The following is a 16,361-nucleotide window of genomic DNA, read 5'->3' as shown; positions in this document are numbered from 1 at the left end:
AATATAGCTGAATCACACATTAACACGCTGTAAAAAACAGACGGAAGAAAATAGTTAACCATGGTTAATTAGATGTCAGAGTTTGCAGGAAAAGGAAAAAGAAAGAAAGAAAGGATACCAGCCAGAAAATGAGAGAGAACGTAGATCCAAGTTGATCCATCGATAATTTCAACGGAAGAGATTGTTTATATACTTCGTTAATTTGATTTTGTTTTTATCAATTTATCATTATGTACTTTTAATCTTTCATCAAGTAAACATCAAATAGATGGTTGCATTGGACACGTGGCATTCTAATAGGACGGCACTTGCGGAGCATAATTGTGAAACCAATGAGCTTGGCCAGGCCGAGGGTGACGCGCCAATTTGTCAAGGTGACTAGTGTCTTGTTATTTTCTTTCGTTACGAAAGTCAATTTCCACCCAAAAATTTACCGGAGTGAGGTGTCCTGTTAATATAAATGGTCTTCCATGGTTGATTAGGGTTGTAAAATTGAAAATGCTAGGCTTGGATAACCGTCGAGAAGGACCTTCTAAAGAGTAAATTGTAAGATAATAAATATGTATATTTACATGCTGTTTATTTTTTACATCATTATATTAAAATGCAAACCAAGAAACTTATTATTGGGACCAATCTTCAGTGTAACATGCGAACCAAGAAATATATTATATTTTAATATATGTATATATTTTTTTATTAACGTGGATGTTTGCGTCAGCTTACGCGTACCTCAACTAATTTCACAGGTCCTGAAATTAACAATCATATAAATCTTTAATGACTATGATATTTGTGTGACTAGAGTAAATCTAAATTAAACCAATTAGAATATATCCCTCATGATCAATAAATATACAGTTTTGTCCATGATAAGTGGTGGTTAGACCATTTTTGACTAGGGGTGTACAAAGATCTTGCTTAGGGCTCGCCAGGTCTAGGGGCATTTCTTCAGGTTTATACCCAGGTCTATCTATATAGAATTTAATATTTTTTATTAATAATTTATATATTTTTTTTACCTGGAAAATCTCTAACTATAAAATTAAAAGGTCAAGATGTTTATTTTTTTATTATTATATCCATTCCGCTCAAGTTTGAAGATGGATCTTCCAGGTTAAAATTCACTAGTTTGCCCATCCTACTAGACATGTAAAATTTGTGCTCCAGTGTATTAAATTGCAGGTTTTAATCCAGCTATTACAATCCAAATATATCTTGTTGTCTTGTCTTAAAAAAACAAAAACAAAATGTTATTGTTTGTTCATCATTATGATTCCCTAATGACTATTAATTATATTGCCTTGTTGTTGTTTTAAAATTTATCATACCTCTTTTACAACTGAATAACTTGTAGTTCCAATTTAAAAACAACATCTTATTGTCAAAGAAAAGGTGCAAGACATTCAATTCAGATATGGGGGTGTTTTGGGAGCATACTTTTCAAAAAAATATTTATTTAGAAATGTATTGATATAATAATTTTTTTTAAAAAAATATAATTTTAACATTAGCATATCAAAACGATAAAAAATACTAAAATAATTAATTTAAATTAAAAAATTAAATTTTCATAAAAATTAATTTGAACCGTACGTAATCCAAATCAACATCTCATTGATGAAAATAACCATAGAAGTTGCCTTCATTGAGTTAAAAAACCAAAATAAAGATACTTATTGCATAACATTTTTTTTCTTAATAAGAACATGACATGTTCTCTCAAAAAATTATGTTGATTTCGTGGAATTAAAAAAAAAATCATATTAGAGGAGAAATGAAATGCTCAATAATGAAAAAGAAAAATTGTGAACTATTCCATGATGATATTAATGTGAAACCCAATAACAGATTCTATTAGTTCATATGTATTTTTTTAAAATAAATTAGTTAGTTTTTATTTTTTTTAAAAAAATTACAGCACTAAATAATTAGTCTTCTTGTTGATTTAAAGTAATGCTGACTGAATCTTTTAATTGACGGATGGAGTTGAAAAGCACACCCAATCACTCATACCAAAATTGCCATCTTGGAAGCACTATTATATCCTTCGTTAGAGTACGGAGAGCCGTAAAAAATAATACCAGCACGAGTCAGCTATATGAGATGCTAAAATGTCTCTTGTCAAAATAAAGAGCCATTCCTTCATGTTTTTTGAGGAAAGCCACAAAACGAAAGGAAAATTTTGACTACCTTTTCTTTTCAAACTCCCATTTTCTTTTTCATAGTAAAATACAAAATAACTTGTTAAAATAGCTTTCTCCTCTTTTTTTTCAATTCAAGTATATATATATATATATCAAGAAACATTTGACTTTTTCAGGTAATTTTTGGCATTGAAAATGCCCTTGCATCGCTCGCCCTGTCGCCCAGCTACAGGAGGAGGAGGAGGAGGAATCGATGGATGTTGTAAACATTAAGAAATTTCAAGTGTCTTTTTTCTTTCTTTTTAATACAGCAGCGGAGTTCCAAGCATCTGCATCACGCAAGAGAGGCTTGACTTTGTATTTGCTTGAATGAGTTGAACAGGTGTCCCTAGCTCGCCAATGGGAGCCGAGTAATAGCTGACCAACATCGCCATATTCTAAGAAAATAAAATTATATATAGGCCACGACGAATGATCATGCTTTTCGATGTTTTATATCGATGACTTCGGGCGTCTGTTTATTTGGAATTCCAATGTGCTGCGATGACGCTTTCCACAGTTTCTGCAGATAATTGCCGAGTGGATTCTGCGCGAAACTGCTTCATACAATGAATAACATAAATCGGTGCCCCTCTGTATTCACAGCACCAAGAGGTCAAGAGTTGCCGCCATTTGAATAGCTAAAACACTTTTTGTTGGGCATAGTGGAGTGTCCATTGGCACATACAGATGCATGCATGGCATGGTATGGTATGACGTGTCTTCTTTTTCAGTAGCGCCTGAAAACGTGGTTGAAATCTGATTTTTAAAAAGTTGAATTTATTTTGTTTAAAATTTATTTTTTTATATTTTTAAATCATTTAGATATACTGATATAAAAAAATAAAAAAATATTATTTGATTTATTTCTTAACAAAAAATACTTTAAACTCCAATAATTATTGTTATCGCACTTATAAACACTCCACGGTGCTTTCAGCTTTCCAACTACCAACAAACAACCGGGCCTCCATGTATTGATTTTTTCCCTAGATTTTATTTGCTAGTTCTACTACGTACAAGACTTTAATGCATGCCGCCCTTCATTTTCAGCATAGCTGGCCTCGACAAGAAAAGTTTCCCACACTTTCTGTTTCAGGATTACAGGGACGTGATCCAGCAATTGAGGGCCGCATCGATTATATCGGTGATGAATTCGTTGTCAACGACCAATTAATGATCAGCATCCTCGCCGGCTCCTAGTACTGCTATAGTAAACGATAGAGATGCTGGTTGAAGTTTTATTGGTGGAAACAGTTTGATTGGTTTTTAAAAGAAGGAAATATAAGCTAGAATGTTGCGCGTACGTGTTCATTCTCCTCTTGTGTTGGCTGCTACTTCCACATGTTCACAATTATAAATATACACCTGTCCTTTTGACCACCATCGAAACTAAAAAAATAAAATCATATGATGAAAAATAAATACGTTTATATTTATTCAATTTTGGTGAAAATATTAGAGGGATTGTAGTTTATTATAATAAATAAATAAATAAATAAACTTATAACTTATATGCAATTCACTTGTGAGATCTGAATTAAATAGCATACTAAAATTTCAATTATTTTTTAGAAAATTATCCCATGTGTTTCCTAGGTACATGATAGAAAGGAAAACAAAACGAGTTCTAGTTTATTTTTTCTCGTCCTTGAACTGGGCTGGAAACAAGTCCAGAAAGCATTTTCTTTCCCATCTCCACCTTCGGGCCTTGTTTAAGGCACGCTCTTTATCAACTCAAGCCCATACGAAATTGGCTCATGAAGCCCGTTTTCACTAAAGGACTTCATGTTTTGCAATCTCATGAGTTCAGCTTAAAAAACCAGAAAACCACCCTCAATCGGATAGGACCACACCAGCCTATCCCAGGCCTTACTCCAGCACTGTTAAAATACTGTTACTGTTTGTTTTTTAGTTTTAAAAATATTTTAAAAAAAATTTACTTTTTTTATTTTAAATTAATTTTTTTTTTATTTTCATATCATTTTAATTGATGTAAAAAATAATTTTTAAAAAATAAAAAAAATAATTTTGATTGAAAAATAACAACTACCACACTCTCAAACTTCCCCTCAATAAGAGCTTCCCATGCATAGTTTTAAAACCCGGCCTAGCGGGCCGATCCGGGGTTGGAACCAGGCCGGGTTGAAAAAAAAATAGGGGAAGAAAAAACCCAACTGACTCGGCAAGACCAGGTCAAAAACTCGGTTGCAACCCGTTGACTTTTTTTTTTTTACAAAAATCACGTCGTTTTGATTTAAAAAAAACAAAATTGACCCGACAACTCGATTAAAATCCGGAACCCAGACCTTTAACCGGGTCAGCCACCAAATCAGGTATAAAAACTATGTTCCCATGTCTTGAAAATCAACGCCCAACACAGGAACATTCAAACCAGTCGCTGGGTCACCTTGCACTTTGTACCGAAAAGGAAGGAATCACTTTTACTTTTCAGCAGCTACATATCCTTTTTTTTTAATCCAAGATTCTTCTTATTACCCGAAAGTTTAAAGCTTCTCCCCGTGCGAACATACAAAACATGACAGTGAACCCTTACCACCAGCACCATGGTTACAAGCATCCATCACTAAGAAACTTGAATCCCCCGTTCATGCTATTTTTCTCAACACTCCTTATGCTCATAATAACCTTTTTTCAAAAACAATCCTTTTTTACAGTTCGCACGTCATGGTCTCAGCATAAAAAAAAAAATTCAAAATATGGTCCCGAAGAAAGCATGATCAAAGGTTGATGGCATAAAGATTGAACTTTGGAACAGTGCATAAATTTAACACAAAAAGAGAATAAACTCTATACCTGTCAAAACGTGAGGGATCGGCAGTCTGAAGTTAAAGAGGATTTGCCCAGCAGAGTCTCCGCCTCATAAGCAATCAACTAAGGACGAACTCAGGAATTTCTTCCACCACTACGAAGCAAATACACACATATTTTTGAAAAAATTAATTATTAATTTATATACATAAATTTCTCAAGTTAATCATAAAGTTTCAATTCAAATACATAACACAAAATATAAAAAATAAAATTTAAAGTATATAAAACTAAAAAAAATAAAAAATAAAAAATAAAAATAAACAATATTGTCAAAGTCGTTCTCTTTAATATTTTATAAAATATGATTCATTTATGATAAAATTAACTCTTGAAACTTCTAATTCCAAAATAATTTTTTTATATTTTATTTTATATTTTTTACCATAACTAAATATGATATATATACAGTTACACAATTATATTAAAATTTCATTTTATGTCTTATCTCCTCTATCTTCACTGTTTTTTTTTTTTTTTTTTTTTGTTATCTTAGAACAATAACCTTTTACATATAGATATTTGCATTTTCAAGCATGTGTCATCCAACTGTAAAAATATAAATTGGATCCTGAATTGAATTTTTTTTATTAAGATAATTTTTACTATCGTCTTACTTTACATTCAACTGCTTTGGATGAAAATAATTATAATATTTATATTATTTTGTTGGACAAATTTAGTTAGTAATGAAAAACGTTATCTAACAAAAAGGAATTCATAATATATATATATATATATATCTCGACAAGAACTATTGAAAATAAAGACAAAGGGTCTAATACTAATGCTACTATTGTTATATTAAGATTTAATAGGGCTCTGGATAAAATCTCTGTTCACACCATCTATCTTATCTATCCATGCAATATAAACAGGTGTTATTTGAATAAATAATTCTTTTGACAAAAAATATTGTAATAATGATAGTAATTGTGGTTGGAAAAATGTGAAAATTTCATAATATTAAAATGCAAATATAAATGTTTAACATCCAATGATTTATTAAGTCAATGTGATATATTTTCTTATTTTAGTACTTTCAAAATTAATTTCAAATGTTTCAAATATTTTAATTTATTACACTCTGAAATTAATTCCTTTATATATAATTTTTTTAAAATAATCTATAAATAAAAATAAAATCATAAAATAGTAGAATAATATATATGCGAAGAACATAAAAATACCTCAATTGTTAACAGGGGTGAGTAGGTGACGATGAAAGCTGGCTGACAGGGATCATTGTGCCATAACTGCCTCCATATGTGTTCCAATAAAAAATTGTCCAACCATATACACCAATGAAACAAACAATTCTCCAATAAATCAGCGCCATGTCATAAACAGAACACCGGCACCCTATATAAAAAAAGATCCGGTTGCACAAGATTCAGCCTCTTAAAGAAAGTCCGAAATCCAAACAAGCCCGTGATTCTCAATTTTCAAAAAATTTGCCCACCACTCCCCTTTTCCAGATCTATCACTCAGACAAGACACATACAATTTATAGTTTATACTCCTCCCCTCCTCCTCATCCAATAACTCCCTCCCTCCCTCCCTCCCTCAAGCAATCAGCAGCAATGCCAACTTCTGATACTGACTTCGATCTCAGCGTACGATCTCTCTCTCTCTCTTGCTCTTTCATTTTCACTCCCTGTATGTATCTCTTGACTCTCTCTCTCTTTTCTTTGCAGTCCTCTCCCGCATCTGCCTTCTCAATCGGGTAAGTTTGCTTTAATTTCTAGGGTTTCTTATCGATTTCAAAATGCGCACACACTCATGCTTACTCTGACTGTGCAGAGAGTATACATTTGCTGATGTGAATAACTTGGAGCATTGTGCAAAGTACTTGAACCAGACTCTTGTTACCTTTGGTTTCCCTGCCTCTCTTGATCTTTTCGCTAATGATCCGGTCTGTTTTACTTCTTTTTTCTTGTTCGCATTTTATTCTTGTTAAATTCTATGTGATTTTTGTCAAATTTGTTGTGATTAGGTTTCAACCGCCCGAACCTGCAACTGCATTTACTCTTTGCTTCAACAGAGGCAGCGCGACGTTGAATTTAGAGAATCTGCCAGTGAGCAGAGACAGAGGTAGAAATTTGGGGTGTTAGTTTCTGAAGAGTCACTTGATTAAGTTTACTTTCTGAGTAAATGTGTAAATTTTATGTGGATTGACGGGTTACATTCAGCATTCAATTGTTTGATTTAATTTTAGTTCTCATTGTTTATATGGTGTTGGTATGGTATTTGGATGCTTAAATCTATGTTTCTACATCTTGTAGACTACTATCAGATATATCGAGATTGGAAGCTAAGGTTGAGAGGCTTGAGTCGCAGTTACAAGCCAAAGATAGAGAGATAGCGACAATAACTAGAACGGTTAGGGTTTTTTAGTTTTATGACATGAAATTATGTTAAGTTAGAATGATTGATCAATTTTTGATGTTTGTGGTGCTAATTTATCAATAGGAAGCCAAAGCTACAGCAGCTTTTAAGGCCCAAATTGAAAAGCTTCAACAAGAACGTGATGAATTTCAAAGGATGGTAATTGGTAATCAGGTTAGGGTGCTTTAAACTCACTTTAAGTTTCTTTGCTTGCTTATTTACTAGTAGTGGAAAATGTGCTGAACTTGATGAGTATTGTTGATGTGATGCATTGTTGCTGCTAAAGCAAGTGAGGACTCAACAAATACATGAAATGAAGAAAAAAGAAAAGGAGTACATAAAGTTGCAGGTAGGTTCTCTTTTGCAAACAGAATTGTGCAGGGTTGCATGAGTACACAAGTTACCAACTACAGCAATGTTAATTCTCTTAATTATTTGCAGGAGAGGCTAAACCAAGTGTTAATGGAGAAAAAGAAGGAATCACGATCAGGCATGGAGATAATGAATTTGCTTCAGGTACTAATTCATTTAGTACATTGTTTCAATGTGATATAATTTTTGGCTTCTTCTGATGTAAAGATGATATTGCCTATCTGATTGATTATCTAAACAGAAAGAAGGGCGGCAGCGTGGGACATGGAACGGAAAGAAGGCTGATAATGATTTCTACAAGAAAATTGTATGCGTGTTGATTGGCTTATTTAACAATTATGCTAGTGAGTTGTATTTGACAATGTGCTATTGGCAGGTGGATGCTTGTGAGGCTAAAAATCAAGAGTTAATGGCAGAGAATAATGATTTAAGGGCATTGCTGCGGTCAATGCAGGTAGATTTTCATCACTCCACTGTTTTTATGCATGCTATTTTTGTTATTTCATTAGCTTCTTCCTTGTTTTGATGGCGTGTAGAGTGAGTTAGATCATAGTAAAAATAGTGTTTTTCAATTCATAACATTTTTGTAGAGAATGGGCTGGTATATTTTGTTTGATAGTAGTTTTTCATATCAAATTAGTGTCTAAGATGTAAGCCTTATTTTTCCCTTCATTTCCCAAATCTTTTCCATATCCTTAGTCTTAATCCTTTGTTTGTAGAGCAGAAATTCCAAGTGCTAGAATCTATGATCACAGGTGCAATAAATGAAGTTTATCTCACTTTGAAATTCAGCTTGCCCCTGGATCTCTTATTTCAGATAAATAAAGATATTAGGAAGAACTTTCTCTTTGAAGAAAATAAATATAAAGATATAAAAGATTTTATACAACAATAAATGGCTTCACTATGTTTAATCATCAAGTCTTCAATTATTAGTGGTTTATACTAAAATCTTTGACTTTCTCTTGTGGCAACAAATTCTAACCTCAGTTGGCATGCTTGGCTTATAGGTTGATATGCGTGACTTCTTCAATGCACCAAATGGGTCATCCAAACAATCTCCACCTGCCAATGAGAGACTTGTAACAGACCCCTCACAATCTCCCTTGGGTGGGAGGACGGTATGAGAACTCCTTAAAGGATGCTTTTTTGTTTATACTTAATGGGTCGAATGTTGTCTGTAATCATTGAATGCTTCCTAATTTACAGGATGTGTTTGACTTGCCTTTTCACATGGCTAGAGATCAAATTGAAGAAAGTCTCCGAACCAAGATGTCTTCCATAAAGGTATTTTCATTTATATCTCTACTTTGTTGGAGTATTGACCAACTACTCTGCCAGCAAATGAAAATTTTAGTTTCTGATAAATTGCAAAATTTGAGTAGTACTTCGTGTGGATCTGAACTGTGTGATCATTCTCATCTTTAGATTCATAAAGTAGTAACTTTGGGAGTTGATCCATAATATTGGCCGCATCAAATTGTTGACACATTTATACTTTTGTAAATTTGAAGGAGCGTATGGTTCAACTACAAGATGCACAGAAAGGAGCAGAAGTCACCTCTGAAGCGACTGAGAGAGAACTAGAGCTCGAAGCTCAACTTGTTGAGGCAAGAAGCATAATCCAGGAGCAGGTATTTGCCATTGTTCAAACATCATAAATTATAGCATTCTAGTTTAGTTGCTATTTAGTCTAAGTGATCTATAAGACAATTGATTTGCTGTTATTTTTTGTTTATCATTAAAGAGTTTGATTAAGCAAAAAATCAGATTTGCGTTTAAAGCAGACTACTAAGCTATCTGGATGCATTGAGGCTGCACTAGTTCTTTCTGTTCTTTTTCATTTTTTCGCAGTCTCCCCTCGCTTGACTTATCTGTTCAAATATATTTATTGCATTTTCTCTAAAATTTTGTCATCTAGGTTCTCTCGTTTGTTTGGAAGTTGTTTTGATAACAATACTGTATTTTTTGGTGATGAATCACACCTTTCAAGATGTTTTTCATCTTTTCATTTCTAACATAATATTGTTACACTTAAAACACCTAGAAGTATTATTATCCTGCCATTTTGTTATTGTTTATTGTTTGATGATAATAGGAATATAATTGTTGGGTTTTGTTGCAGGCATCTATAATGTCTAAGCATCTTGCGAAGTCAGAGAGGCCAAGGTATTCCACTGACTACTCATGTTCTGTGGACCACTGTATTTCATTAGGCAACTTTGCAGGAGATTAATGGCCTTTTAATTTTGACAGGGAATCTATCATCTCTTCACCAGCTGAGGTACGATATACATCTTCATTGCATTAAAACCAAAAGAAAAAAGTTTCATCACTCTGCTTTGGTGGTACTTGCCAGATTTAGATACTTGATGGTCAAACATTAGCTTTTCTGATTTTGAGAATTGTGGTCAATGCTGAAGGTGTTCAGTTTGGGTGTTGACCAATAATTTAGTGTAACATGGAACTCTGCTTGGAGTATTAGCCTACTTTGCCCATGCATGAACATGTCTTCCAGCAAATCATAAAATTTGAGGAAAGTGATTCTTAACCATGTGATCAAACTGAGCTTTAGATTCATAATTGTTGTCTTTAGGAGTTGATACATAATTTATGGGTTTACACGGAACTCTGGTTGGAATACTGACCTTCTGGTCTGGCCTGTTTTTGTAAATACTGACAATCTTCTGTCTAATTTCTAGTCAGCCAACCTGAAATGCAATTTCTAAATGTTAATGATGTCATAGTTTTATTATTATTTGGTCATTATATGGATTGAAACTAGAAGGAAATGTAGTTATGTTCTCAAATATTTTATTTATTCTCAAGAATGGAGGATTAGGAGATTGAGTTAGTGGAGTTAGATTGGTTACATCTACTTTTACTAGGACGTATATTGTAAGATTTTCTGTTGCATTTGTGTATACAAAATATATACCATGGTTGTTGATCTCATTGTCTCCCTCGATTTTCTTTCAGGGAGTACGAGACCAACGGGGTTGATGGCACTGTTTCCATCTTTGGCATGAAGATCGATTCAGTCGGCTGCATACAAAGGTGAAGGAGCCCAGCATGTATGTAAGCATTGTATACTTTCCTAACCAGAATATCCAGTATGGGTTGTCCTGTTTGTTGCAAAACCTTGAGAGCATAGTTGATTCTTAGCTGTGGTGTTAATGTAATTAGTGTCTTGCATGTGCATACAATTGCTTCTAGTGCAATTTCATCCATCCATCCATCCCTTAGTTGTTTATGGTTCTGGGAATCGGGTTCCCCATCTAACATTATGTTGCTTCTGCAAGTCGTTCTTGGAGCTCATATTCTTAGTTGGATTTTGCTTGTAACCTTCGACTATATAAATTATAAGGTTTAAGTGGCAGTTCTTCCTTGGAATTGTGTTCCAGAACAGCTACTCCTTGAGAAAAGATACCGGAAAGGTTACACCGTTTTTCTTTTATTAGTGCATAAAAAAAAAGAATAAGGTGTTGGAATTTTGTTTTAAATATGGTTAATGAATACATTTAAAATGAAATTAAAAATGGGGTCTATTTATTTTTTAGATTAAAATTGTAGAAATTTATTTTTTTAATATAATCGATATGAAAAATTAATATGATTATAATAAATTATAAAGAATAAAAAATTGATTTCAAATAAAATTTCTTTTAAAATAAAAGGTATTAAAGTTTTTAGAAGACTTAAGGAAAGTGTGATTCAGACTTAAGCCAGATGGGTGTCTTGACTTGGGTAAAACTTGGAAAATAAAATAATTTTTTGAATTATAAAATAAATATTTTTTGCTATTAATCTATTTTGGTCTTGAGTTTGGGTTTATAAATTTTTTTGTGGAAGAAGAATTTTTTTTTCTAACCTATTAGTTTGTTTAGAGCATGAATAAAAGTTTGATTAGGTATTTTTTTTTCCATGAACTTGAATATATTTTTCAATGTAAAGAATATAAGATTTAAAGCTAAAAATCATCAAGTATAATATTGTTTGATGATGATAATTAAGGGTGATAATGATAGAAATTAATTCACAAAAATTAATATTTTTTTTTTTATCAATTTTAGTTCCAGAATCTTCTATACAAAAAAGGATGAAAAAAGTGTTTCTACACTATTTTTCCTCTCTAGATTTTATAGACTTTTCTTAACCTTTATTTATCAACTTATTCTTCTGTTTTAATCTCTTTATTTTTTTCTTTGTTTTTACTTTTAATCTAGAATTTATGTTTAGTTTTTTTAGAAAGACATCCAAGTTATATTTATTTTTATTTATGTACTTTTTTTATAAATGTATTTAAATAATGTGATATTATTAGAATTTTAAGTCTTATTGCATACATTCTATTTGCATCAAGTCATGAACAATAAAACTTTAAAAACAAAGGATTAATCTTTAACAACAACTAAATTCAACTTAATCAGATTTAAGTGCTTTAACAAGTAAATGCTCTATATTGTTTTATCTTAAACTTAATATATTAAATGATTAGTATGTATGCTAGGATTGTGTTTCAATCTTTTATATAATTTTGTATATACACTTAGTTTGTATGCTAGAATATTATATGATGTTTAGTTTTGATTGCATGTTTGCCACGATATATAATATTGCATACTTATAAATTAAACTTGTATGAACTCTTCTCTGTATTTGGACAACTAATTTGATTAGTTTACTCTTATAATGATAAACTAAACAATTTTAAGCCTTTATTAAAATTACATCTTGAATGGATAGGATAATATACTATATGATGTATGTAGTTCTATTAAGAGTGCTAAGGCTCTATGAAAAGATTTGGATAAAAAATACAAGGCTAAAGATGTCAAAGTTCATAATCTATATATTTTTGGATTTTAAGATTATACATTCAAGGATTGTTATAAGATAAGTTCAAGAATTTCAACTCATCTTGCATGATATTCATGTTGAAGGTATGTATCTGGGTGAATCCTTTCAAGTAGCAACAATTATTCAAAAATTGCTATCATCTTAGAAAGACTTCAAGAACCACTTTAAGCATAAGCATAATAAAACAAGAGTTGAAGACCTTATTTTAAGGATAAGAATAAAAGATGACAATAAGTTATTCAAAAGAAGAGCTAATTCTTCTAGTATGGCTCTTAAAGAAAATATTGTAGAATAAGTGGTAAATTTCCATAATAAAAACCAAAAGAAAAAGCTTATTGGGAAGGAGAAGAGAATTGTTAGAAAGTTTAATGGCAAATGCTTTATCTACAACAAGACTGAACACCCAGCCAAGGATTGCAAAATTGGTTCCAAACAAGGGAACCCTAAAAAGAGAAGGATTTATCAAACCAATATCACCAAGGTTGATCATCTTATAAATAAATTTTTATAAATGAACTTGTTTGCTATTATTTTTGAAGTCAACTTGATTAATAATTCTGAGCAATGATGGGTTAATATCGGTGCCACAAGACATGTATGTGTTGAGAATAGATTTTTTTTACTTATAAAAAATCGATGGAGAACACCTATACATGGATAATTTATCAACCTCCAAGGTACAAAGTACTGGGAAGATCATATTGAAGATGGCTTTTGAAAAAACTTTCACCATTAACAGTATATTTCATGTTGTTGACATTAGGAAAAACTCAGTGTCTAGCTCATTGTTGAGCAAAAATAATTTCAAGATGGTATTTGAGAGTGACTAATTTGTACTCTTTAAAAATGAAAGGTTTGTAGAAAAAAAAGTATCTTAGTGATGATCTATTCAAATGTAATGATCATTATAATTAATGATGATGATGATGATAATACTTTTTTTTTTTTACTTGGTTGAGTATTGTGATTTGTGGTATGACAAGTTAGGATATATGAATTATAATTGTATATAAAGATTAATTAACCTTGAATTATTACCAAGTATGGTTTTTGAGTAAAATCATAAATGTGATGTTTGTGTAAAATCAAAATTCATAAAATCTTCTTTTTAAACAATTAAAAGAAGTAATGAATATTTGTACTTAATTCACTTGGATATTAGTGATTTAAAATTTATGCAAACTAGAGATGAAAAAAAAACATTACTTTTATAGATGATTGCATAAGATATTGTAATATTTATTTGCTTAAAAGCAACAATGAGACTCTTGAAATATTTAAATGTTACAAAAATAAAGTTGAAAATCAACTCAATAAAAAGATAAAGATCTCAATTCAACCATTGGATCGAGCTAAAGGTATACCAGAGGTTTCGAGAGATCTTGTTTTATATTGGGTTAAAATGTTAGGTCAATTAAAGTTCGGATAGACATCGTGATATAGACAATAAGTTATACAAGTTTTGCTATTTGTTTCCTTATGATTTATGAACTTCTTATTTAGTAATAACTCATTTTCTACAAGAAAAATATAGGTGGCAACAATTGAGATTATTTTAACAAGGGTTTCCATGTTATCAAATTGTGCTTCTTTTTGTGTCGTGGATTTCCTTATTGGAAATGTTTTCTTATAATTCAAGGAAATTAGAGACAGTTTTGGCCTTATATTTCCGAATGCATAGTCTTACTCTGACAAACATAATTTTTTTTCCTAACAATTGGATTGAGTGAAAAATTTTCCAAATAATTATAAAGGCCATTGTTGTTAAAATCACAAGTTGACTCTTAAAATCGTACGATTTTATGAGTCAACATGTATTTAATGTGAAAAATCAGATTAAAAACTTGAAAATTAGTATAACCGGACTTAACTTGTGTAAAATCAGTAAAATTGGTAAACTTAGTAAAATTGGTTTGATTTGACGAGTTTACTAAATTTGTGATATGAACCAAGTTAGGTTCAAATTTAACCTTAAAATGTCTGCTATCCAATTTTACGAAATTGAACATATCTTTCAAACTGTACATTGGATAAAGCTAAAAATTTATAGGGAACATAATATTATGTTGTTACATTAGACACATGATAATATATTGTGGTAATTTTTCAGGTCAAATTAAGTTCGGGAACATAATATTTCAGAGAGTTAAAGTTAGTAGATGAATCTTGTTAAATATATCAAACTAGACCTTTGTGTACTGTTTGAGACATATCTGGAGCTATCGGTGGACTTTTTATGCGATTAAAGTTGTGCGGAAAACTAAACATCTAAAGCATTTCAACCATATATCGTAGACCAAGTAATTCATCCAGACGAGAGAGAACAACATGTTTTAAATCAGAACATAAATCTGTCAAGAATATGCGAAAAATAGAGATTTGGGCTACATGGAGAAATTTCAACGTGAAGATTATTTAATTTTATTTATTTAATTTTAAATAATTATTTTGAATTTGAATTTTTTCTAGCACATTAGATATTGTTTAAGAGTTTATTTAATTTTCAATGCTATATATCTCTCTCATTTTTTCATCTCTCTCTTTTCTCTATCCTTTCCTTTGGGTCAAACTCTTCTTTAGTATCAAGGTAATAACTATGAATAGCCTTGCATTGGCCTAAAAAATTATAAATATGTCATGTCATTTGTTTATTATATCAAGTTTGATCATAATTTTTTTTATTGTTCTTTATTTCGTTTTGAATCTTTTTTTTATTGATTTTATTTCAACGTTGTCCATTAACATTTGGTTTCATTTGATTTTTATATAAAATTTGATCTTTATTTTTTTATTGCTATTTGTTTTTTTATCCTTTTTTAATTGTATTTTTTTTTCAATTTCATCCATCAACATTCTATTCTATTTTATTTTTATGTCAAATTAATTTGGGATCTATTCTTTTAATTGTTTTTTTAATTGCTTTAGATCCTCTTTTAAATTTGATTTTTTTTCAATTTCATCCTTTAATATTGAGTTAATTGAGAATTAGCCTTCATAATTTTTTCGGTACGGTAATCCTGGTCTTGTGACTTGGGTCATGAGTATAAAATAATAACTTGGGTTGACATCAATTTTTTTTTATCTTTTTTTACATCGGTTTTTTTCCGACATCATCCTTTAACACTAATTTTATTGGAGATTGAGCTTCATAATTGTTTTCTCTTTCTTTTCTATGAGGTCATTTCTGTGCCATGATCTAGGTTGCATGTTTGGTAGGTTTGCCCAAGTTAGCTCAGATCTTTTTTTTTTTCTAGTCATTGTTTTAACACTAAATATCTTTTTGGCTCCACCCTTTAACATTTTATTTCTTTGAGAGTTGGGCTTCATATTTGTTGTTGTTTTTTCTTTCAGTAGGTTATCCTTTTCGTATTATCCGGCTCATGAGGTTTGGTGGCTTTGCCCGGGTTCGCTGGTGTTTTAAATTTTTTGAGATTGTTTTTGTTAACCGATTTTTTTAGGTTCAACCTTTAACATTTGAATTGTTGAGAATCGAGCATCATTTATTTACTTTCAATGAGATTAGTTCGGCCTTACAACTCAGGTCATGAGTTGCGATGCTAACTCAGGTTGACTTGAGTTATTTTTTATTTTCATCATTTAACATTGGATTGTCTTAGAACTCAACTTTGTTATTTTTTTTTTGTCAAGCGTTCTTTTTTCTCTAGGTCATCATTATCACTTTTTTGTTTTTAAATTCGGTTCATGTGTTATCATTGTTTTTTT

General features: G+C 31.0%; 1 protein-coding gene across 2 annotated transcripts; it reads left to right on the top strand.

The window, feature by feature from the left end:
• The first annotated feature begins 6,419 nt into the window (after window positions 1-6,419).
• LOC7488967 (uncharacterized) lies at window positions 6,420-11,171 on the top strand. 2 transcript variants are annotated; one of them, XM_002325014.4, is made up of 16 exons: window positions 6,425-6,634; window positions 6,716-6,744; window positions 6,822-6,933; window positions 7,015-7,112; window positions 7,304-7,400; window positions 7,491-7,580; window positions 7,693-7,755; window positions 7,848-7,922; window positions 8,020-8,085; window positions 8,155-8,232; window positions 8,789-8,899; window positions 8,988-9,065; window positions 9,293-9,412; window positions 9,904-9,947; window positions 10,035-10,062; window positions 10,758-11,171. In XM_002325014.4, exons 1-16 carry the CDS (start codon window positions 6,602-6,604, stop codon window positions 10,779-10,781), a joined length of 1,146 nt encoding a protein of 381 aa, XP_002325050.2. In that variant the 5' UTR covers window positions 6,425-6,601; the 3' UTR covers window positions 10,782-11,171. The 2 variants fall into 2 exon arrangements, with proteins under 2 accessions (XP_052304772.1, XP_002325050.2); XM_052448812.1 differs by lacking the exons at window positions 10,035-10,062; window positions 10,758-11,171 and having other exon boundaries at window positions 6,420-6,634; window positions 9,904-10,014.
• Window positions 11,172-16,361: the final 5,190 nt, after the last annotated feature.

The sequence above is a fragment of the Populus trichocarpa genome, chromosome 18 (assembly GCF_000002775.5).
Source record: "Populus trichocarpa isolate Nisqually-1 chromosome 18, P.trichocarpa_v4.1, whole genome shotgun sequence".
NCBI classification, from domain to species: Eukaryota; Viridiplantae; Streptophyta; class Magnoliopsida; order Malpighiales; family Salicaceae; genus Populus; species Populus trichocarpa.
The sequence above is the reverse complement of the archived record's forward strand: the minus strand, read 5'-3'. Positions and strand labels throughout refer to the sequence as shown.

What these genes read in the sequence shown, in the direction of transcription:
- LOC7488967 (XM_052448812.1), top strand. Translation starts at nt 6,602, where the DNA reads ATGCCAACTTCTGATACTGACTTCGATCTCAGC. An exon ending in ATACTGACTTCGATCTCAGC is followed by an intron (nt 6,635 to 6,715) that starts GTACGATCTCTC and finishes TTTTCTTTGCAG; the next exon opens with TCCTCTCCCGCATCTGCCTT. An exon ending in GCATCTGCCTTCTCAATCGG is followed by an intron (nt 6,745 to 6,821) that starts GTAAGTTTGCTT and finishes CTGACTGTGCAG; the next exon opens with AGAGTATACATTTGCTGATG.